This window comes from Leuresthes tenuis, unplaced genomic scaffold (assembly GCF_036924035.1).
Source record: "Leuresthes tenuis unplaced genomic scaffold, fLeuTen1.0.hap1 SCAF_14, whole genome shotgun sequence".
Lineage (NCBI taxonomy): Eukaryota > Metazoa > Chordata > Actinopteri > Atheriniformes > Atherinopsidae > Leuresthes > Leuresthes tenuis.
Window position 1 is genome coordinate 24,799,844 of NW_027325368.1, and position 23,182 is coordinate 24,823,025.

The following is a 23,182-nucleotide window of genomic DNA, read 5'->3' on the forward strand; positions in this document are numbered from 1 at the left end:
CAGTTGGCTCCACAGTTACAAAACAAACATTTGCTCTAACAATCGCATTCAAATAGAAGACTGTTTTATAAAACTTCCACGGGTAGCACATTACTTGAGTTTCTGTCTTGTATAATTTCTTGACGTATTGTTACGCGTCGGCGCCATGCTCCCCCGAAAGATTTGTGTTGGTTCGTTCCACATAGAAGGCATAAAAGCGGAGTTAACGACCATCTCTTTTGGGTAGCATATATTTTTTTTTTTAGGTGGATGGCAGTCAACCGTTGTTTTAATTTATAACATACATTTAACGTTAATTTACTACTTTGCTTGAATATTTTAGATTCAATTATTTGATTTTTCTGTGTAAGGTTGACGATGAGGCAGAGATAGGAATTGTTTGCCAACACAGGAGAGATGTTACCACCGCCTCATATGGTTCTTTTCTCCTTGGCCTTTGTTGCTTTTGTTGCCGGTGTCTGCTCAGTCCCTATCTGGTGTGTTTTCATTAGACAATAAATGGCGTTTTAACACACACTCTGCATAGTATGAAATTAACCCCTGAGTAAAACCTGTTTTTCTCAGTTTTGTGACATTTAGCACTCAGCTAATTGTATGAGTACAGACCTCCCTGTCAAAATTAAAATGTGCTAATAAAGTTAGCACGTAGATGACGAGCTGATGTGGTAAAGCAGGTAGAAGGGTCAAGGGTTATGCTTTGGACTGATTAAACAAAGTTTTAGTATGTGTCGAAGAAATGGATTGATTTTTGCAGGTGGGTATTAATAATGATTATTATATTTACCCAATCGTATATTTTAATAGCTAAAATGTTATATTTGACCTTTAATTGGTTGTTAGCTTACCTAAAGCTAGCAAATCCGTAGAAAAGCACCGTGTCATCCCAACAAACAGTGGTAGGTTTAGGCGAAATATGATGAAATATTTGAATTTGAAACATTTACCTTCATCAAACATGATCTTAGGAACATTTTTTTATCTTGTTGTTTTTATCAAGTGGGATGTACTCTTTATATTAATTAGAATTAATTGCTTTCATGTCAACGGCAAATTATGATTACCTTACAATATAAAAAGCTGAATTTAGCCTCTTTCATGTATACAGAACTATAGTCTAAAGGGGATTTTTTTTAAATCCTTAAAAGGCCATGCATGTATTGTCTAATTATGGTGTTATTACATCATTAAGAGTCTTATTTTTACATTTGGGGTCATGAGAGAAAAATTATGGTAAACCCTTATTTGTTCTTTGTTAGTCTCTGCCACACAAAACGTCAGTAAACGCCTTCAAGTGTGCAACATTTTCATTTAATTTTCAGATGTCTCCAATCAGGAGCCATGGTAACCCAATGACCTGATGCAATTTTTCCTTTAAATGTGTGAGTGCCTGTATTATCTGAAGGGATGTTGGGCAGCCTGTTTTTTGAGAAACCCATTGTTCATAAAGTGTAAGTATTAAGAAAAGCACCACATAAACCTCCACTCACCATCCTCTTACAGCAGAATAAATGTTTTTTCTGAACTGTGTCTGACAGAAAACCACTGCACAAGGAGGACAGTCAATGGCAGTTGAAAGCTCCTCCACCTCTAACTCATTTTCCTTCCACCCAGGATATGCAAGAGGAGGCGGAGTCTCTCTCAACCCTATTTGGTATGTTGTGGTTTGAATAAGAAAACATTTTTTACTTATGTACACTTCTTAGTATTAGGCCTAAATGGAACTATCTGGCTAACTGACTCTAATAGCTTGAAAAGTCAATTTCCTTCACTTTACGGGGTCCTGTCTTATGATATATTCACATTATAATCAATATATTTGAAATGGTACATTTCTGGCAGAATTTTTAAACTCTTTAAAGGAGACTCTTTTTTTCTCAAGCCATCACCATTTTTTGAGGTCTTAATGAAATATCTGTCACGTGCTTTGGTCAAAATAATACAGAGAGACAGTACAGCAGTACTTTTTCATCCAATAATTTATACCTCCACTTAGGCAGATTATTTTTAGGGGCGTTGAGTGACCTGCTGGACTCTAGTCCACCCTTTTCTTCCTCAGAGTCTGCCTCTTTTGAGATTTGTAAATACTGCACATTATTATCGTATGAGGGAGCATACAGTAAATAGCTGAAGCGCTCAGATCACACATCAAACAGATGGAAAAATACTTGACTTTTGATTTTATTTAAGAAAAAAAAAATTAGCTTGTTTACAGTTTGGTTGTGGACAGCTCGTAGGCCACCGATCTCTGTTTTAGACACAGTCTCATCACGAGTCATGTGTTGATGTTAAAACATGCACTGCAGAAGGTAACAGAAGATGCCTGGTTAATAACAAAATTTTGAGCACACTTTGTAATTCCTTCGACACACATCGACTCTATAAATCCTGGACTTCATTGTCTCTCCATTCCTCTTTATTTTGATTTTAGTTGCAACCATTAAGAATTGTTGCCTATGTGGGCAATATTTCAGCGATGTTTGTTTTTGCAACTGCAGTTACTGGTGCTGTGCTGGTGGGGAATACAGTCACAAACGACACTTAGAAGTCAGATTTTCTTGTTGGTCTTTGCTTGTTTGGGAGTTTTTGGGTATGTAGGAGCTTCAGACACCCAAAGCATATGTTAAGCACAGAAAAATGGGACTTTTTTAACATATCGCCTTTTAAGCAGTGAAGTAAAACAAGTTAATGAAATGAGTTAATGAAACTCTCCTACTTCTTTATTGCCCACAGATTTCGCACAAAAACCCAGGACATTACAGCCTCCTTTAAAAGGGTCAGATGGTCTTAAGGTCTCATTTTCAAATATCAATAGTTCTTACGGTTTTAACAATGGTGAGACAGAGATTGAGACTCAAGGTGGTAGTAGGAGCAGCCCCAGCGGATGTGAAAGCCTTTGTGAGGGTGAAGGGTTCAGGGATTACTCTCATGGTGGCCTTCAGAGTAGCAGAGGTGGAGATGAAAACCTGCAGGACTTTGGTCATACAGCTATCAGCAGACATTTGTGTCTGGACTGCAACAAAAGCCCACCTTTGCGGAGAAGGCAAGTATTACTCCTTTATCAGAATTATATTATTAAAGAGGGGAATTAAAGAGGGTGTGCACATTTAATCCAGACATTTCCCCCATATCAGCTAATTTTATTTTCTTACAGTTTCCTGATGTCCGTATTTAACTGAAAATGGCTGGCATGTAAAATATGTGGCCATAAAAAGCCAATCACTGTGGATTTATTTTCCCAGCATGCTCTTTCAATTCAATTAAATTCTTTTTAATTTATATAGCGCCAAATTACAATAAATGTCATCTCAAGGCACTTCAATAATACAGTCAAATTCAAGCCAATTGGAATTCAATTAATTGTAACCATAATCCAATCAAATCCAATTAATTAAATTCAAAATTAGTCCAATTCATACATACAGAGCCAATTCAAAAACATTTTCCTAGCTAAGGAAACCAACGGATTGCACAGAAACTTCTCTTTGGTCCAATCCCCCGTCCTGAGCATGCATGAGGCAACTATGGAGAGAAACGACTCCCTTTTAACAGGAAGAAATCTCCGGCAGAACCAGACTCATGAAGGGTGGCCATCAGCCTCGACCAGCTGAGGAAGACAGAAAAGAGGGGACAACAAACACCACAATTCAAAGGATACCTGTTGAGACAGGGAAACACAAGTTAATGACAACAATAATGCCAAATGTACAAAATGTCCTATGAGGAAATAAAAGGTGAAAAAGAGAGCAAAGTGAGGAAAGGTGTGACACTAGAGGCCCCTCAGCAGGCTAGGCCTATAGCAGCTTAGCTATGGGATGTTTCAGGCTCATCAGAGCCATCCCAACTATAAGCTTTATAGTTCCTTTAAAAAGGAAAGTTTTAAGCCCAGTCTTAAAGGTAGAGAGAGTATCTGCTTCCCAGACATATACTGGCAGCTGGTTCCACAAGAGAAGGACCTGATAACTGAAGGCTCTGCCTCCCATTCTACTTTTAGAACATGCAGAACATTATTCCGGCTTGCTGAATTTAACAGGATTAATGTTATTAACTATGTAGAACTTGCATTCCCATTTTTCCAAGCTCTTAATGTAGGGTTTAGAGGTTGTTGTGCAAGAGTGCAAAAGAAAAAAATGAAATAGATGCTTAAGCACTCTCTGTGTTAGCCCTGATGCTCCTGGTTTGCTTTAATAGCAGCAGTTTTCCTTTTCTCTTTGTACCAATTTTCAGTTCCTTATTTCCTTCTCCCTCTCACACCAGCTTGTTCAAGATTCCAGCGCTGACCAGTAAAGGTGACTCGTCAACCAAAGACGACCATAGCAGCAGCCAGGCTATATCCAGACCTCAAACTTTTCTCAGCCAGGTTGCCATGACGACAGTGCCTTCTTCTCTGCGGCCGCTACAGGCGACAGTTGGCGACACAGCTCCTCCTTTCCCCTTCAACCCCCCCCTCTCACCCCCTCCTGTGGGCTCATCTGTAGCAAGTGGCCTACCCCCGCAGCAGGCGCAAGGCGCTGAAATGAAGGACAAGGGCACAAAGAGAGCTTTGGTTCCGCTCATGACGCCTCAGCCGCTCCATTTACAAGGTTCTGTGCCACACAGACACAGACAGACAGTGCTCACTGTTAACTGGTTTATCAGATATGACTCACATAGCTTCTGCAAAGTGTTGTAGCTAATGAAAAATGGCCATGACTTACCATGCCTCTAGCTGCCACAATGTGTTTGGTTGTGATGAGGTGAAAGTAGGTCCACTAGCTGCTTCACTGTAATGAAATGTGCTGCTCACTAGGTGGTAAACAGAAGAAGCAATAGACAATAACATTGGAGATCCTTTTACCTCATTGTAGCTGTTATAAAATACTTGTAGTATGCTTGATCAGAATGTTGCATTTTTTTTTACCTTTACAACCTGCTAAATTAATCAACTTTGAACTGAATCAATAAAACTGTGACAGAAAACAAAGGTCACCGTATGTTTAATTTGCTTACTTTTTAGAGTCCTCTGGGTCTGGAGTTTTGAGACCAGTATCTGAAATTCGTATCCTTTTTGTTGTTGTCGTTTGAGCATGTCTGAATTGTGCTAGAATGCTTGGAAATCGATTTTCAAGTTTGCAGGTTTGATTTCCTGAAACATGCTACACAGCGGTTAAATTCAGATCCATCTTCAGTGAGTTCCCCTATTTCAACTATGTTCAGTCCAAAGCGTTGGATGACGTAAGGATTTGAAAAAAAAACAAAACAAAAAAGGTTACAGACACAATGCTGAGGAGTATGAGTAACATTGTAGTTCTTACTGTATGTGTATGTTTATGGTTTATTCACAGGTTCTTTACACAAATAAGAACTTTGTGGCATGTGCTCCTACTGGATCGGGTAAAACAGTACTGTTTGAGCTGGCCATCATTCGCCTGTTAATGGACACACCAGAGCCGTGGAAAGATGTCAAAGCTGTATATAGTGAGTACATATTACGATTGAGTTACCACTAAAGACAGTCTGCAGAGGCTACATATCTAACTGTAATAAAATGTTGGGGCTTTCAACAGTTTTCCTCTAATTTGCCATATACACTGCACAGCATTCCTAACATAGTATGCTTTTTAAGTGAATTATAGGCTGAAAGTATTTCTCCTGGACAGACTTGTTGTTTGTTCTCATCAGTGGCTCCCATCAAAGCTCTCTGCAGTCAGCGCTTTGAGAACTGGAAGAAAAAGTTCGGTCCTCTGGGGCTGAACTGCAAGGAGCTGACTGGCGACACAGAGATTGATGACTTCTTTGAGATTCATGACTCCCACATCATCCTCACCACGCCTGTGTGTGATACTACTCAGCATCTCTATCAAGCAAGCACAGCAAAAATTTAAGAGAAGGAATTATGATTTGAATTTGATTTAATTGCCTTAGGAAAAGTGGGACAACATGACAAGAAAGTGGAAGGATAACTGTTTGCTGCAGCTAGTCAGGCTCTTCCTCATTGATGAGGTCAGTATTTGTCAGATATGTTTCTCACAGCATCACTTGTAGATGTTAACAGTCCCTAAATTAGCCCCTTAGCATCATGATGGGAGACCACTTTGGCATGGTAGATGATTAGCCTCTAATCAAAGCTTTTTATTTCACGTGAGGTTAGCTATTGAAAATTAAAGCACATCCTCATCCTGGCTTAAGTATTATGAGAGTGCTCAGAGGTCTGAATTGTTCTCTTAAAGGTAACATCTCTTGTTTTCTGAAAGCAGCTAATGGAGCTTTCAGTCGTTATGGTTCTGTTTGCTGGAACAAGCAGTCACAAGAACTCTTCACTATACAAATAAACTTGATTAGACTATCATTAAGATTATACAATGACAGAAGATTGGTATGCTACATATTATATATGAACCGGTATCCCCTGTCTGAGATGTTTCCAAAGGTAACTGGGATGAAAAATGTTTTTCAGGTCCACGTGGTGAAAGATGCAACTCGTGGTGCCACCTTGGAAGTAGTGGTAAGCAGGATGAAGACAGTTCAGACCTATAGAACATCACAGAATCCAGAGGCAGGCCTCTCAATGAGATTTGTGGCTGTATCAGCCACCATTCCCAATATATATGATGTAGGTACCCGAGAGCAAGAGTTCATCTGTTAGCCCCATATCTCTAGTGTCACACACAGTAGCCTGTGGCTGATTCTTGAACTGCTTGCCTTTTATTAGATAGCAGATTGGCTGTCAAATGAGAGTGGGCCGGCCACGTTTCTGAATATGGATGAGAGCCACCGACCAGTGAAGCTTCGGAAGGTGGTGCTGGGATTCCCTTGCAGCCCAAACCAAACAGAGTTCAAGTTTGACTTGTCCCTCAATTACAAAATGGCCATCATCATCCAGACTTACTCTGACCAGAAGCCTGCACTAGTTGTGCGTAGGAAAATTTTCTTAGTTCATAGCTACTGAGTTGTCATAAATGTAAAAGAAAGAAAATGAAAAAAGACTCAAGTCCATGTTTTATATAGTTGATTACAATATAGCAACTTTTCACCCTGATTCCCTAATTACCTGCACTGAAGTGGGCTGTGGCTGTACATGATAACACCAGTTCACCTGGAAATATGATGGCACTGTAGTGCAAACCACAACATTTTCTCTGACCTGACCTACCAGTACAGAACTTTAATGGATGATTAAATATGAGCCAAAAAAAAAGCCTCTGAATACCCACAGCTTGGGAACTCGTGCTATTAAGAAGGGCCGAGCCTCGTAGAGTGCACACGTGGCGTCAGAGTGAAAGGCTGTCCTCTGTGTGTTTACTCTTATTTTAAAAACTAGCTAAAACATGCACACAAAATAACTTCAGTAGAACCTTAAGGTTATTGATATGATTAATGACCAATTTGGATTAGTTTCCCTCCTTTTCGGTACATTTAATTTGATGTTATTTATTTATTAATTTACATATTTTTTGTGTAGTTCTGCTCAACAAGGAAAGGAGCTCAGCAGTCGGCTGCAGTATTGGCCAAAGATGCCCGTTTCATCATGAGCATTGAACACAAGCAAAGGTGTGTTGCTTACTTTTCACAGGGCTGTGCTTACTGTGAAATATGTAAGGGATAATGCCCAACGAGGTTCCATTATCAGAAATTAATGGACAACGCGAAGTCCATTCATTTCTGATAATGGACACCTCGGAGGGCATTATCCCGCTTATACCATGGTCACTTACGAAAGAAATAAATATTCAATCAATCATAAATACTTTAATGTGTTTTAGAGTTAAAATTGTCAGGTTTTTTTTCACAGCTGAGCGGATTATTTAATATCTCCCTATGCAGGCGTTGCCACCAATGTGGACAGAGCTACTCAAATTAAAGGCTACATTTCCCTTAATTGTAAAATTTGAAAGTGATATTGGCATGTCCATCATTGTGGCATTTGATGGATGGAGATTTAAAGTTTGTCGCTCGCTACAACCACTGCTTGGGACATTGGGAGATGTTGCTCCATGCAGGCTCTGCTGCTCTCACAATGATGCCCCATCACAGACATGAGTTTCCAGCCCGGCGTCAGAGGTGGGTCTGTGCTCCGCAGGCTGTGATTGGTGTAAACCAAATAGACCCACCTGAAAGAAACAATAATAAACACACTTGACACTTATCAATGAGGACAGAAGAGGGGTTCTACGTTATTATTAGAGTGTAGCTATTGTACAGACCTCTTAGCTGATTTTTTTCAGCATGTTCCCCAGGTAGTGGATACCCATCGGCTCCGTGGAGTACCACACATCAGATGCCACGGTTACGGAGTGCTTTGGGTGGAGATAAAACGATTTTGCATCTGGTGGACACTTGGAGATGTACTTTTTAAAACTTTTTTACTGAACACAGAGGATCCCCAGGCCTGGTGAACATGAATCCTCTTCGGTTTTCCTTGTGTGGTTCTCCGTTTCCATGGTTACCAACTAGCGTTTGAGCCAGCGCAATAATTTAGAACTGTCATCAGGCAATTTGACCAGAATGTCTTTCCTAGGTGTCCATTATCACTTTTTAACCTACATACTAGAGCCAATCAGAATAGAGTATTCACCCAGACCATGGTATAAGTGACTTTAATCACTATCATTTGTAAGTTCATCTCAGCACATTCTACAATTTGTTCTGCTGGATTTATGAGATCTCCTTCATTGTGCAGGTTGATGAAATACGCAAAGTCTGTTCTGGATTCAAAACTAAGAGGTAATGCCACTAGGGAATTTTGAAATCTTTTTTATAAGACATTGTCACGTTCATTTAATATATACTGTACCGTATGGCCAAAAGTATACGGGCACATACTTTTAATAGAAGACTGTTTGGCTTTGGTGCTTTTTTTTTTAAAGGTTTGGAATTTGCCCTTTGTTTAAAGTAACGTTATTTAAATCAAAATGTTACAACAAACATAACTTTGGTCTGCAAAAAAGTGCTGGTTTAAGTTTAGTTTTAAGAACAGAAGTGGTCTGCACAGAATACTGACCTCAACTCCATCCCACACCTAAGGATGAATTGGAACTGGAGGCTCAGCTTTTTTGCCTCAGTGAACTGCTGGTGCTGTTGTAGAAATAGAAAAATAACATACAGTCACATTTACGCCTGGGCCGATAATCAATAAATCAATTAATCTCACGATAAATTAAGATAAACTCAATAATTTTGCCGGCCTCGATATATTGCCATGTGCATGCGTGTTTGTTTTCCTCATCTCTCGGCTCCAAGCAGGCTGGATGACAAGAAGGTTCACTCTGTGCTCGGTCTCAGCACCTGGGTGCATTTGTTCCAATAGCGGAATGAACAAAGTGAACCCTCTTGTCAGTCATCCAGTCTCTTTGTCTCTGTGGAGGGAGGCTGGACCATTGGCTACACACAGAGTGCAGTGCAGCAACTGAGCCTTGTGCGGAGCAACACGAGGAAGAAAGACGATTGCAAAGCCAAATGCCACAGCCCCGGTGTGGGAATATTTCGGCTTCAAAACGAATGAGCAAGATGAGCCCATCAACACAGATGAGCCAGTATGCCGAATTTGTTCAAAAGTGGTGGCAACAAAAAAAGGCAACACAACAATTTTGCATGCCCACCTAAAGCATAACCACCCCGACCCAGTTTTTCCAGCTGGGGAAAACAACTGCACCTCGAGATGCAGAGCCTTCGTTCCGATAGTTAACACTCACTGAGGCATTTGGTCGACAAAATGTAAATAAACGGAACAGTGCAAAATGGTGTGCGCTCACAGAAAGTGTAGTTCGCTACATCGCAAAAGAAATGCTGCCCTTTAATACAGTTGAAAAACTGAAAGTTATTTTGAAAGGGTGTGCATTATTATGATATATTATCATGTTGACAATGACATAGTTTATCGACAATAATTTGTGGGACAATATATCATCCAGCAAAATTTGTTATCTTCCCAGGCCTAGTCACAGTCTAAAATATTTTATGTGCCTAAAAAGTTGCCTGATGTACATTTATTGAAAACGTACATTTTGATAGAGACTCGCAGCCGTGTAAGTCCAGACCTAGTGAGACAGCACATATTACTTACTGTCACATGTATAATAAAACTTTGTGTTGTGCTTGCCAATCAGATCTGGTGATGTTAGGAGTTGGTTACCACCATGCAGGGGTTGACTTGTCTGATAGGAAGCTGATAGAAGAGGCCTTCACCCTGGGAGACCTACCTGTACTCTGTGAGGCCAAATCCATATTTAAACAGGGCTGTAAAATAATTTTGTGTCCACCAAACTAAAGAGTCAATATCTATAGTTATTACAATGCCTGTTGTGTGACATGTATTGAAAAGAGACTACTTAACCGAACTACAACTGAACTTGTGCTTTGTGGACTTTTCCTGTCCCAGTTACTACCAGAACTCTGGCCATGGGCGTAAACCTGCCAGCTCACCTGGTGGTGATCAAATCCACGATGCAGTATGTTGCAGGCTCCTGTGAGGAGTACAGCGAGGCTGACATGCTACAGATGATAGGCCGTGCTGGACGACCACAGGTAATAATGCTATTTTAACAGAAATTTCTTTGGACTATCTAAAATATCTATGAACTTTTCAAGCAATGATGGATGTTTGAACATATTAGCTTCCCTGTGTCTTTCATTCTTCCCTCCTCTAGTTTGATACATCAGCCACTGCAGTGATCATGACTAAGGTTCAAACCAGAGACAAGTATATGAAACTTATGAATGGAATAGAAATCATTGAGAGCAGGTAGTGCAACAAGTGTCTTTTTTTTATTCCTCTTTGTCACTTTCAGTCTTAATGTCACTCTCTAACACATAGATATAAACAAAGGAGAATTGCATGAATTCACAGTATAATGTGTCCCTAGCTTACATAGACATCTAGTGGAGCACCTGAATGCTGAGATTGTTCTCCAAACCATCAGCGATGTCAACATGGCTCTAGACTGGATACGCTCCACTTTTCTCTACATCAGAGCCCTCAAGAACCCCATACACTATGGTGGGAGCCCCAAACCCAAATCAGATGCCAGAATTAGTGTCAGCATTTTGTGTCAATGTGAAATACCCATGGCTGCCTCTTTTTTCTTTTACTGAATGTCTTCGCTTTTTTTTTAGGTTTTTCTGTCAACCTGGACAGATGTGGTATTGAAGCAAAACTGCAAGGTAGGCAATAACTGTTCATTACTCCGTGATTAGCATGTTATTGACACTCTATGCATTAATTCAAACTGTACACAAACTTTTTTACACACTGCTGAAATATTCCAGTATTGAAGTTTGATTTAGTTTATCCTGTCCCCTTTAGAACTCTGTCTGAAGAACCTCAATGCTCTGTCCTCTATTGATTTGATCAGTATGGATGAGGACATCAACATCAAGCCAACAGGTAGAAGGCGGTTACTGAGAATAGTTATATCTAAATATATGTATTTCATTGTGGGTTATTTCATTGGGTGAATGAAATCTTTTGGATATGTAAAACTATTAAGTATTTAATCTTCTTTGCTCCTGAAAGAGGCTGGCAGGTTGATGGCAAGGTATTGCGTTGCCTTTGACACCATGAAGCAGTTCAGCGAAGTAGCTGGCACTGAAACCCTGTCTGATCTGGTAAGCTGTATGTATTAATGTTTTTGAATACAATGAAGTTACTGTGCTGTAAAACTCCATTCTTTAGTATTACGCTGAAAATAAGTCCTGTGGCCAAATGAACACTGCATTAAAATTTCTAACTAAAAGGCAGAGATGCATACACAATCTATTCACCAGGTTTATAAAGCTGTGTGTACGTACACTCCCTGAATTTGTCATTTGCATATCAAAACATAGTTTGCACCACAACTAAATAGACACAATACTAAAAGGAACAGTAAAGAGGTAGCACAGTTTTATGAAAATATCAAATATAAACTTGTCAGAGAAAAAGGAAATTAGGTTTATTTGCTGATCTCAGTTCTGTAATCACAAACGGAACAAAAACTGACAGATTAAAAAGTAACCGTAAGTAATCAGCCTCTGTGAGTTCAGAGAAGAAATTTAAAAAAATAAAAGATTAGATCAGCAGCCAAAACACACAACAGTTGACGGATCACATCAGGGTCATGATGGAGGTCTGGAAACTCCTGTTTTATCTGCAAGAGATAAACACACAGTCTGTACACTATACAGTTTTACTTGGAGATGCTCAGCTGAGAGTCACAGATGAATCATGGTATGTTTGCTATTTACTTAAATAGTTCCGTGGAAGCCAATGAAACAGTCTTGTGCCAGAAATTTAGACTCCAAATATTTGTTTTCTCTTAAAGTCTTGTCAGAGGTCTTTTTTTATAGCACCCATATTAATTTAACTAAGAGTCTGTTGTGGCAATGAGAAACAACATCAGACATGAGAAGAGAACGCCTTACAGATCGAGAGGTTTGAAGAATTTGAAAATTATTATGGAAAAAAGCAGCAATGTTGCTGGAATTAGAGTAAGAGAAGACTGTAACCAGAAAGGTGTTTTAAAAAGTTATGAATCAGTAAAGGATCATTAAATCAGTTAAGAATCAATAAAATGATGGCACATTTTATGTGTGATTAATGTGAAACTCTGTACATGAATAGCTCCAAAGCAGGTTATGACATCAGCCTAAGTTACCCTGGTGATCTAACCTGATTAAAAGAACCACTTTGTGATACTTAAAGGGGAATTCCGTTTTTTTTTTTTTTTTTTAAACCTAGACCTTTTTTCTGGCATGAATTACTTTTATCTACTCACCGAGAACAGTTTGGCAAAAGTCGGCATCCTTCGAAAGCTATTTAGAAAACTTGCGATCGGTTAATGGGGCAGGGACAATGCAGCCTCTAAATAAAGCATTATCTGTCTTTATTTCACCAATACTTTAAGAAGAATGAACCGGTCTCACTCACACATTTTTCTGTTCCTTTATTCAGACAATTTAATGGGGCTCAGCATACCTTACTAAGCTATGAATCCTGCATCTTAATCCATCCCTGTGGGGTCAGTTTACTTTTGCTGTGATAAATTTAATGAGGGAGATGTTTTTATGGTTAAATATAAACCATTACAAACACAACTCTACTCAGATTATGAATCTGTTCTGTGTGTGCAGATTGAGCTGGTGTCGAAGAGCAGAGAGTTTAGTGACATTCAGTTGAGAGTAAATGAGAAGAGAACCTTGAACACTTTGAACAGGGACAAGAATAGAACCACCATCAGGTGAGACATTTATAGGTTCAGCAACTGTGCATACATCAACTGTGGACATACACTAATTTAGATTTGCCTGTATTTTCCAGATTTCCCCTCAGTGGAAAGATAAAAACCAGTGAAATGAAAGTGAACTGGTAGGTTTAGTTATAAAGCATGTTGCTTGTGAATCATTGCTTTTATTTTCGACTCTCTGTAAGCACATTAAAACATGTTTGTTCTGTCACAGTTTGATTCAGGCTCATTTGGGCTCAATCACAGTTCAAGATTTTGGACTTACACAGGACACAGCAAAGATCTTCAGGATTGGGATGCGCATCAGCAAATGTATGTGTGTTAGATATAACAAAAGGTAAAGAATGCTCCTTGACTGCACGGTTTTAAACTTCAGATTGTGTTTTGATCCCAAAAGGCCTGTCGGAGTTTCTGATTCAGCAATCCAAGACTGGTTTTTCTGCTGTGCTCAACTCCCTGATGTTGGCTAAGTGCTTTAAAGCCAAGCTTTGGGACAACTCACCTTATGTTTCCAAACAGCTGGAGAAGATAGGTGTGCACATTACTGATATTTTGCTATATACTGTACATAACTTAATATCTGACTACAGTACAAAAACAGAATTTTAGTCATTCTTGTCAATTTTTGGTTAATGGTTATCATTCTACATTAACTGAGCAATAAATCTAATATATATTTTTCCTGTGAGATGCAAGTGGAGTTTGTATGATTTTGTGTTAACACATCGTGTGTTTTTAGGCCAAACTCTGTCATCTGCGATGGCGAATGCTGGACTCAATACTTTCAGCAAAATAGAGCAAACCAATGCCAGAGAGCTGGAGCTGGTCAGTGTATTGTATACTCTAAAGGAAGGCTAATTTTAATTATCCAAAGCACTAAATTTAAAGATTCAGTGGGTTGTTCAGTGGTAGTATCTACATTTGGCCCTGATGTTATTGTATTCAGGACTGATAAGAGACATAACCCTTACCTCTTTGTGTCATTTTGGTTGTGCAATGTCTTTTGATTCAACCTTTTCACCAGAAGTTTCACCGTCTTAGATGTTTGCTTGTAGTTATTTTGACCTTTAATCAGAAAGTTAATGTTAAGGTCTGTCCTGAATGTTTTGCACATGATGTGATCTGTCCAACCTGCTGAAACAGATGACAAAATACAGAATAATTCAAAGCAGCCGGATGTAACTTTGGCAAACTTTGTGTCCTTTGTGCAGATTGTAAACAGACATCCACCATTTGGAAACCTAATCAGGGAATCTGTGATACATTTTCCAAAGTATGAAGTTACTCTGCAGCAGGTAAATATGTTATGTATATATATATATATATATACATAAATATACACTGCAAACATTTATTTACCAAACAGATAAATCACTTTGTACTTGTCGTATTTTGTTTACTTATTTATGTAAGATTTGTGTTCTAATCTAATAATTGATGTGACATTTAATTTATTCTCTTAAACAAAAATAGATAAATAAACAGAGGCACAAGATTAAAATGAAGATATTTCAGGCGTGAATAAAAAATAAATAAATAAAAAAATGTATTTAACAGATTCATTCCACATCTGTGATGAACTGTATGCACTGTTACTTTGTAGCTTCCAAGGTACAGCAGTACCACTGCAGAGATTGTGATAAAGGTGAACCTAAAAAACCAAGCACAGCTCCTGTCCAGGAGAACAGCTCCAGACCATCACTATGTCTCCCTGATCGTCGGCAACTCTGACAACACTGTGGTCTTTCAACAGAAAGTCTTGTGAGAAAAAAATTAATAATTGTCCCATTCGCCCAAAATTTTTTCAGTTACCCTTTTCCACCAAATCAGTTCCAGGGTTTAGTTTGGAACCGGGTTTTCTGTTTCCACTGACAAAGAACTGGCTCTGGGCCAGAAGAAAAAAAACAATTCCAGGGTAGCACCAGCTCTTTGCTGGGCTAGAGGAAAGAACTGCTTACGTCAGCATGGTGGCGGAGTTGTTAAAACCAGCAACAATAGCAAGACCGCAAGAGGGCGCCATTTTCAAATAAGCGACAAGACAATATGGATGCAGTAAAGCAGCAGTGGTCTGTGGAGGAGACAACCTGTCTTCCTAGTGATATGGTCCACAGATGAAGTCCAGGTGAAACTGGAGGGTGCTACGCGGATCAAGCCCGTATTTGACCAACTACAGAAAGAGATGGCTGCAGCGGGGTACGAACGTACTCTCGAGCAGATCAGCAACAAATTAAAGAAACTTAAGAAAGACTACAAGGTCCAAAAAAAAAAAAAAAAAAAAGGACCTCAGTCGAAGCGGCCACGGGCGGCCAAAGAAGAACCCATACTTTGATATTCTGGACTCGTTCATCGGCGATAGACCGGCAAATAAATCACCGGAGCCTTAAATTTAGCGACAGCGATGCTGGACGACACACTGCAATCAGAGCCTGGTAAAAAAATTTTCAAACATTTTCACCTTGCATAAATTTTTTTAGTGAGTGACCGTTACTATTTACTTCAGATAATGTTATAATAAAATCTGACACCTAGTTTGTGAATTTGTGACGATTCCAGCAGGGACATAACATCGGCTAACGTTAGCTCATAACAAAGGCTAACATAACCATCTCACGTTCAGTGTCAGTAAGAGTCAAAACGTTATTAGGTTATTACCCGTCTCCTAGAACGTAATCGCCGTCCACTCAAAACCTGTTGATCAACACAAACATATTGGAACTGCTGTTTTCTGATCCCAATGAAGCACTGTAAAGCCAGAAGCAGCAGCTGTACAAACACCAAGTCATCCATTATTGTTGTTGCTGCTTCTTCTTCTTCTCTGTGTTGTTGTTGCTTCGATGTTTGCACCAAGGTGTATGCAAACGCAGCGATATAACTGACATATACAGTGACGTAATTATGTGGCTCCCCTTAGCACCCCGAGCTATGGAAAAGCAAACTGGTTCTCAGCTGCTTCACAAGTTGAACGAGTTGTGAACCAGCCCTGGAACTGATTTGGTGGGAAGGGGGTATTAGTGTTATTTTACTGACTCTCTTGTTTTCTGTAATACATAATCCCAAACAGGACTAGGTGTTGGGTGTGAAGCAAGACAGAATCTAGTTTGAGAACGTGGTCTGTTGTATATCAGCAGGCATGTTTCTTTTTCAGGGATTTGTTGCTGCTGAAGTGCGGAAACTGGTCGAAGAAGATTGATGTGGCAAAGGCTTCAAATGGAGATGAGCTCAGTGTCAATCTCATCAGCTCAGAATACGGTGAACCATGAAAATGACCTAACATTGTAGCATAGCAATCCATTCCAAGCATTTAATATTTTTTTGTATATCACCTGTATCATAGAGGTGAGCAACAGATGTGTTGTGCTGCTCAGGTTAAGATTGTCAATTTACTAGTAGAAGTGAAAAATCACTGTGCAATGCTGTGCGAGCGCTCATGTATCAAGGTTTTAAAATGTTTAATATCTTGCTTTGAGATATGTACATAGCTGAGAAACAAGTTATGATCTGTCAAACTAAATATCTTTTAAAAAGTACAGGAATATATTTCCATAAAACAAAATAATATAATAAGTTTAAGATAAAAGCTCATTTTAGTTTCACTTGTTTTTCAGTTCTGCTGTGTTTAAAGATACAGTCTGAGCACTGTGTAAAATGTGGATGAAAACAGAATTAAATGATTTGCAAATATCAAAAAACAATTAAATTTTAAAGTGAGATATTTTATTGTTAAATGAAAATATCAACTTATCTTGAATTTGATAGTACTCTGGTTTCCTCCCACCGCCCAGGTTAGTTGGTTACTCTAAATTGTCTCTCGGAGTGTGAGAGTGGTGTGAGAGTTTTGGTACCACTTCCTTTATCAACCTATTTTTTTGAGCCCCTCCCAAATTTTTTGAGAGCTGTTGCTGTCATAAAATTCAAGACAAGTTGACATTTGACTTGAAATAGCAAAATATCTCACTTTCAACATTTGACATTTTTTGTACATTCTGTTGTGAATAAAATACTGGTTTATGACATTTGCGAATCATTGCATTCTGTATTTATTTTAATTTTACACAGCGTCCCAATTTTTGGGGATTTGAAGTTTTGATATATCATAGAATTTGGAGATGTTATATTGCACATTTTGGCCTTTTTCTTCTTTGCAGTGGGCCTGGACATCCGACAGAAGTTCGTTGTGTACTTCTCTGCAGCTAGGAAGTTTGGGACTGAAAATTCATACAACATGACAGACTTTTGTACTGGACAGAGACCACAGCACTCTAATCTGAACCCACTGTCTGCAACACAGGCTTCTACTCATAGAGAATATGCCTCATCTCTTAAAGACCAAGGCAATATTTTGTTACTTACTACTGCTTACTGCTTATTTTGTTACTTACTACTGCTTACTGCTTATTTTGTTACTTACTACTGCTTACTGCTTATTTTGTTACTTACTACTGATTTTGTTGATGCCACAACAACATGTGTAATCTTTAGATTGATGTATTTTTTGTGCAGACACAACTTTTTTTCTCTGCCTATCAATCAGATTTGGGCAATATAAGAGAGTGTAACCATTTCTGCAAGAATAAGAACCTTTGTGCCCATGACTGTTGTGAGTATATCCTTCACTGTGTGTCATTTTGGGTGTCTAGCTCTGCAGTAGTTATCAAAATTGTCTTTTTTCTTCAGTTAGTTGGAGTACTTACATGTGTATGACCCCTTTGCAGGTAAAGTGGGTGTAACTGTTAGAAGGAAGCGGTCAGCCAACCAAGAATCCACTTTCTCCTCCTATTTGAAAGACTTGAGAAACAGGTGTGACACACTTGTACAGACCCCTGTCAAACGACTCAAGGTGAGCGAGAAATTATATTTAAGTTTGCATCTAGTGCAAATTGCTAGTGTACAAAATGCGAGTGTCAAATATCATAATCAAGAAACGTACCTGTCTTCACAAAGATTCCATCTTTACTGAGCTGAATGAGTGTGTTTGATGTTTTTTTTCCCATTCCTTAGATGAAGATGATTGAGGAGTCTTTGCCCATCAGCATGCAGGAGTTTGCTTACAAACCCAAAACAATGCTTCCTCCTGTTTCCTGGTAACTGCGTTTACATGTTGAAATGTTGACTTTTTAGAAATAGCAGAGACTAGAATATTTTTATTTGCCACTTTCATATGTTAGTTCTTTTTTTTTTTTTGAAGGTGTGGAATGAATCAGTATAAAACTTCAAAGAGTCACTTGACAGCTGATGACTGTGCTCAACTTCCAGACATAGTTTGCCTGACTGAGTTTGACAGGGGTAATGTAGTGATATGACATGTTATTACATAACATGTGTATTTAATCTTTTATCATTATTTTTAGATCTTCCCACTCTCTCTTTTCCAGATTTGGTTGTCTATGTGGAAAATGTACCCAAGATGATGGCAGAGTCTACCCAAATCCCTACTGCACCACCTGCTCATCATCAAAGTATTATAATTCAGCTTCTGTCAAACTTGATAATACTGCCTGGCCAAAAAAGCCACACCCTCTAATACCATGATAAACCTCCTTTAGTTTTAATTACAGCACCCACTCGCCATGGCATTATTTCAGTAAGCTTATACAATGCAACATAATTTATTTCCATTCAGAGTGGCGATAAGTTTTTCGCCCGAATCTTGTAGGCTTTAAGGTGTAGACTCTTAGAAAATTATGTCTCCTTCACCACTCGTCCTCAATTTGAGCAAAATGAAGCCTACCATAGTCATCTTAGAACATGTCTTTATCGTCAAGGAAGGAAAAATCTGTTGGAAGTCAGTCAGTATATAAAACTAGTCAGATGATCTCTTTGCTTTTTTGGGCACATGATGTTGCAGAACCAACCCTGACCGACGGAAGCAACCACAGATCATAACGTAGCGCCCACAGACTTGTACAGTTGGAACTAGGCATGATGGGAGTGGCACTTCATCCATAATTTTTCCTTCCCTGATGCGCCCATCACTCTGGAACAGAACAAATCTGCACTTGACAGACCACAGGACCTTTTTCCCCCATTCTCTAGTGTCCAACCTTAAGCTCCCTTGCTAATTAAAGCCTTTTTTTAAAATTAGTTTAATAAAAAGGTATTCTTAAGGCTACCTGTCACAGATATGGTTTGAACCCAAACGCACCACGGGACATCCATCTCCACCTCATTGACCTTGGAAGGTGTGTCATCCTCACCCTAGGATGAAGGACCTTCAATGTCCCCTGCGTCGTCGTTGTTGGAAGACTCCGGAGGACGTGGTCTGATCGAGGTTGCGCCGATGGAAGTCCCTGATGAGGGTGTGGTCCAGGATGTCCCTTGCAGGGACCCAGGACCTCTCCTCAGGCCCATAACCCTCCCAGTTCACCAGGTACTGGAATCCCCTCCCATGCCAGCGAGACTGCAGGAGGCGACAGACAGTTAAGGAGGGACCTCCATCGATGAGGCGGTGGAGGATGGACACGCATGGATCTGGGGAGCTTGAGCTTTACCGCCACCAGGTTGATCATCTCCTGGATCTAAAAATGGACCTATGAACCGAGGGGCCAGTTTCTTGGACCCCACCCGGAGGGGAAGGTCACGGGTGGAGAGCCAAACCCTCTGACCTTGTTGGTAGTCCCGGGCCTTGGAGCGGTGGACATTGATTGGAGGCCACGGAGTTACGGCCAACGGTCCAGAGCAGAGCCGCCCTGACTCGGGTCCAGGTCCTGCGACAATGGCTGATGAAGGCTTGGACAGAGGGGCAGTATGCTTCTTTTTCAAGGGCAGGAAACAGCGGTGTCTGGAGCCCGTAGGCACCCTCAAAGGGTGAGAGACCTGTGGCAGAGCTGGTCAAAGTGTTGTGGGCGTATTCATCCCATACGAGCTGCTTGGACCAGGAAGAAGGGTGTTGAGAGGTCATGCAGCGGAGTGCTGATTCTTGCGCTCAGCCTGGCCGTTGGACTGGGGGCGGTACCCCGAAGACAGGGTGACGGTGGCTCCCAGGAGCGAGAAGAACTCTCTCCCAAACACAGAGTGAAACTGGGGAACCCGTTCAGAGACCACGTCCACTGGGATGCCATGGAGACAGACAAAGTGGAGGAGCAGCAGTTTGGCCGTCTCCTTGGCTGACGGGAGTTTGGGCAGGGGCACAAATCTACCAAAGTCAGGATGGTAGAGTTGCCGCTGGATGGTGGCAGACCGGTGACAAAGTCCAATGAGATGTGCGACCAGGGACGATGAGCCACAGGTAGAGGATGCAGAAGATGGGGAGGAGCGCGGTGGGACGGGCATTGATGCCTCATCAGTCTCCTTCGTACGTCATGGGGGGAGGGACCGTCCAGAAGGCTTCTGGCCAAAGTCTCTACCGTCACTACCTGGCCCATCCCCGACTCACGCAAGCCACTACAACGTTTCCTGGGCTTCACCAATTTCTACCGGTGGTTCTTCAGGGGCTACAGTTCGGTGGCAGCCCCCCCCCCCTCATTTTCACTAATGAAAATTGTCATTAGTTCTTCTGTTGAATTTCTTTGATTCACAAAATGTTAAAGTCAATCAAGATTTCTTCAATCCATATATTTCCCCAAAGATGATGGTTCACCGCCATCCTTCCAGGTTTTGAAAATGAGTCGGACTGAAGCTACTTACTGCATTAGTTGGAGTTAAATAACTTTCTGTCAGCTGAACAATATTAATCACTACAATAAATTTCCAGTGGGAGCCTCGTATCTGTTTGCCTTGTTTTAAAAAACATTTTATTTTTGACAGACAATGTATATATGATTTCAGGCATCAGAAAATTAATTGATCTAACAACAAAAACATTTGCCATGAAATGCCAACTATCGCGTTGCTGTTGCAGTGATTAAAAACTTATCCTGTTTCCACAAGAATGCAAAATGAAAAAAGTTGACATGTTATTAGTTGTTGTTTTTTCAAATGCACAAAGCATAGCATTTGATTTTGTTCATCCTTTTTCAAATTTTTGTGTTCAGGTTCCACAGTGTGGGGGATCCCAGAAACAAGTGGAGCTCGCCGTAATTCTACAGAGCATCTGAGCCAGAGTGATACAAGAAACTCTGCTAAGTTCATTGGTTCCACTGCAACGTCAAAGCAGGGAACTCTCTGCGAAAGTGCTTCATCTATCCAAATACCAACTGTCAGCTTTGAGCTTGGAAATGAATGGGATGACTGTGATGACTTTGATGACGAGGACTTGCTGCATGCAAGCGAGATCTCACTAGCCCTGGGTGGAACTAAGGCTGAATCTCAGATCCTGCAGTGTGTTGAGTACAACATGTCAGGTGGGGTGAACTTTGAAAATATTTTTAATGGAAAAAAAAGGAAAATCTGTTTATTCATTGTCATTTTCGTTTTAAATGTCTCAGAATCATTAAGACCGTATTCCAAAACATGCACACTGTTGTTTTAAGTATCTGCATGATGTACTATTAGTTTGGAATGTATCTGCACCATTAATTTAGTTACGACATGCATACATCTCCTTTTTTTGTGCAGGGCGTGCCACTTCATCCACACCAGTATTCATCAGTTGCTCACAAGCTAAACCCTGTGTAAACACTGTTACTACACCACTTAGGTGAGGCTAGAATTGCATGACATTTCAGCCCCAGTTGAAGTTTCAACATTAAAAAGTAAAGTTTAAAATAAGAGCAATTACAGTATTTTTCTTGACAACATCTGTCATATTTTTGGATTTTAGATCAGGTTCAGCTGCAAGTCCTGAAATCAGAAAACTTGGACCTTCGCCAGTCAGTCAGGCATTCACACCACAAAAGAGAGTCACACTTGACTGGAATAAAAAGGTGTGTGCTTGTGTAACTGCCCTTGTGCTTACATACTTTATCTTTATTGATAGGAAAGTGTCTCAATGCAGCTGCTCATAAAAAGCTTCATTTTAAATGTGTCTTGTTGTTGGTGGTGGTATATGGCGTATTGTTGAACTACCTTGTACACATGATGCGTGCTTCTTTTCTTTTTTGTGCAGGGACCAGATATTTTTTGTGAAGGGAACATAGCAAAATCACCAGAAAACCTCTCAAAACAGCCACATGGGGCACAGGTTACCAGAAGGTTGGATTTCTTCTACACAATGAGTGCTAGCTCAACCGCTACCAGCTTATCTCTCAACAAGAGGTAGAGGAAAATGTGACCATTAGGGTATTATTTTTATTTTAAAGATGAACATTTTCCTATATACATCACAATCTTACTGAAGTGTACTTTTACATTTTTTGTGAAAATCTTTTCCCTTTTTTCACATATTGTATGTACCCCACCAGCAACAAAGAGGAGGAAGCTTTCCTTGGCATATTTGATGGCATATTTTAGAAGGATTGCTGGTTGTCATCTGACATGAAAGTCACAAAAGTTCTGTGTTCATGCTTGATTTATTCTTTCCTATAACCTATTTTAGTAAAGAAAAAAAGAAACCGCATTGAATTGTAGCGCTATGTTTTCAATTTTTGTTATCATTTGTTCATACTGCTACAAATGTGATTGTATTTATGTTTGTGCTTATTTATTAATAAATTTGATGTTCATTGGATGATTCATTGCAGTTTTGGGGAGTAAGTAATGCTGTGATAGTTTGTTGGATCAGAGAGTATATCTGTTATTGGATACAATAACCCTGAAGTACAGTACATTATACAAAATAAATAAATGCATTAGTGTCTTTTAATTGCTACTTTAATCGGCTGTTTTTCAGTATTTCTCACACTTTGATACAAAACAGAATGTTTGCATCGTTGCCAGTTTAAGTCAGGACTGATTAAGTCAATGGTATGATTAATGAATGGATTTGAAATGGTCTTCATACTCCCTATTCTTTTGCAGTTAGTCGCACGCGCGTGGTCCCTCTTTCCACTGTGATTGGTGGAAGCAGGGAACGTAGCTAACCACATGATTTAGAATGATTCAACAACGCTCGATCCTTCTGACGTCACTTTTAGCGCGTAGTTTGGTGTTGGCGGAAAAGAAACGGCAAA

At 39.9% G+C, this 23,182-nt stretch overlaps 1 protein-coding gene across 2 annotated transcripts; it reads left to right on the forward strand.

Annotated features, from left to right (window-relative positions):
- The first annotated feature begins 1,541 nt into the window (after positions 1–1,541).
- hfm1 (helicase for meiosis 1) lies at positions 1,542–22,564 on the forward strand. 2 transcript variants are annotated; one of them, XM_072364366.1, is made up of 38 exons: positions 1,542–1,651; positions 2,731–3,040; positions 4,255–4,580; positions 4,994–5,035; positions 5,141–5,211; positions 5,322–5,454; positions 5,659–5,810; positions 5,902–5,979; positions 6,434–6,589; positions 6,689–6,889; positions 7,439–7,527; positions 8,657–8,700; positions 10,083–10,184; positions 10,355–10,500; positions 10,623–10,717; positions 10,839–10,972; positions 11,089–11,136; positions 11,279–11,359; positions 11,489–11,580; positions 13,084–13,190; positions 13,271–13,318; positions 13,411–13,508; positions 13,594–13,728; positions 13,936–14,021; positions 14,408–14,491; positions 14,800–14,957; positions 16,342–16,445; positions 17,342–17,527; positions 17,728–17,793; positions 17,909–18,033; positions 18,195–18,277; positions 18,382–18,479; positions 18,569–18,652; positions 21,167–21,475; positions 21,690–21,771; positions 21,895–21,997; positions 22,180–22,328; positions 22,475–22,564. In XM_072364366.1, exons 1-38 carry the CDS (start codon positions 1,615–1,617, stop codon positions 22,521–22,523), a joined length of 4,491 nt encoding a protein of 1,496 aa, XP_072220467.1. In that variant the 5' UTR covers positions 1,542–1,614; the 3' UTR covers positions 22,524–22,564. The 2 variants fall into 2 exon arrangements, with proteins under 2 accessions (XP_072220467.1, XP_072220468.1); XM_072364367.1 differs by lacking the exon at positions 6,689–6,889 and having other exon boundaries at positions 6,434–6,481.
- Positions 22,565–23,182: the final 618 nt, after the last annotated feature.

Coding starts and splice junctions, on each gene's coding strand:
- hfm1 (XM_072364366.1), top strand. CDS start 1,615: ATGCAAGAGGAGGCGGAGTCTCTCTCAACCCTATTTG. Junction 7,528..8,656: donor AGCATTGAACACAAGCAAAG/GTGTGTTGCTTA, acceptor TTCATTGTGCAG/GTTGATGAAATACGCAAAGT. Junction 11,581..13,083: donor CTGAAACCCTGTCTGATCTG/GTAAGCTGTATG, acceptor CTGTGTGTGCAG/ATTGAGCTGGTGTCGAAGAG.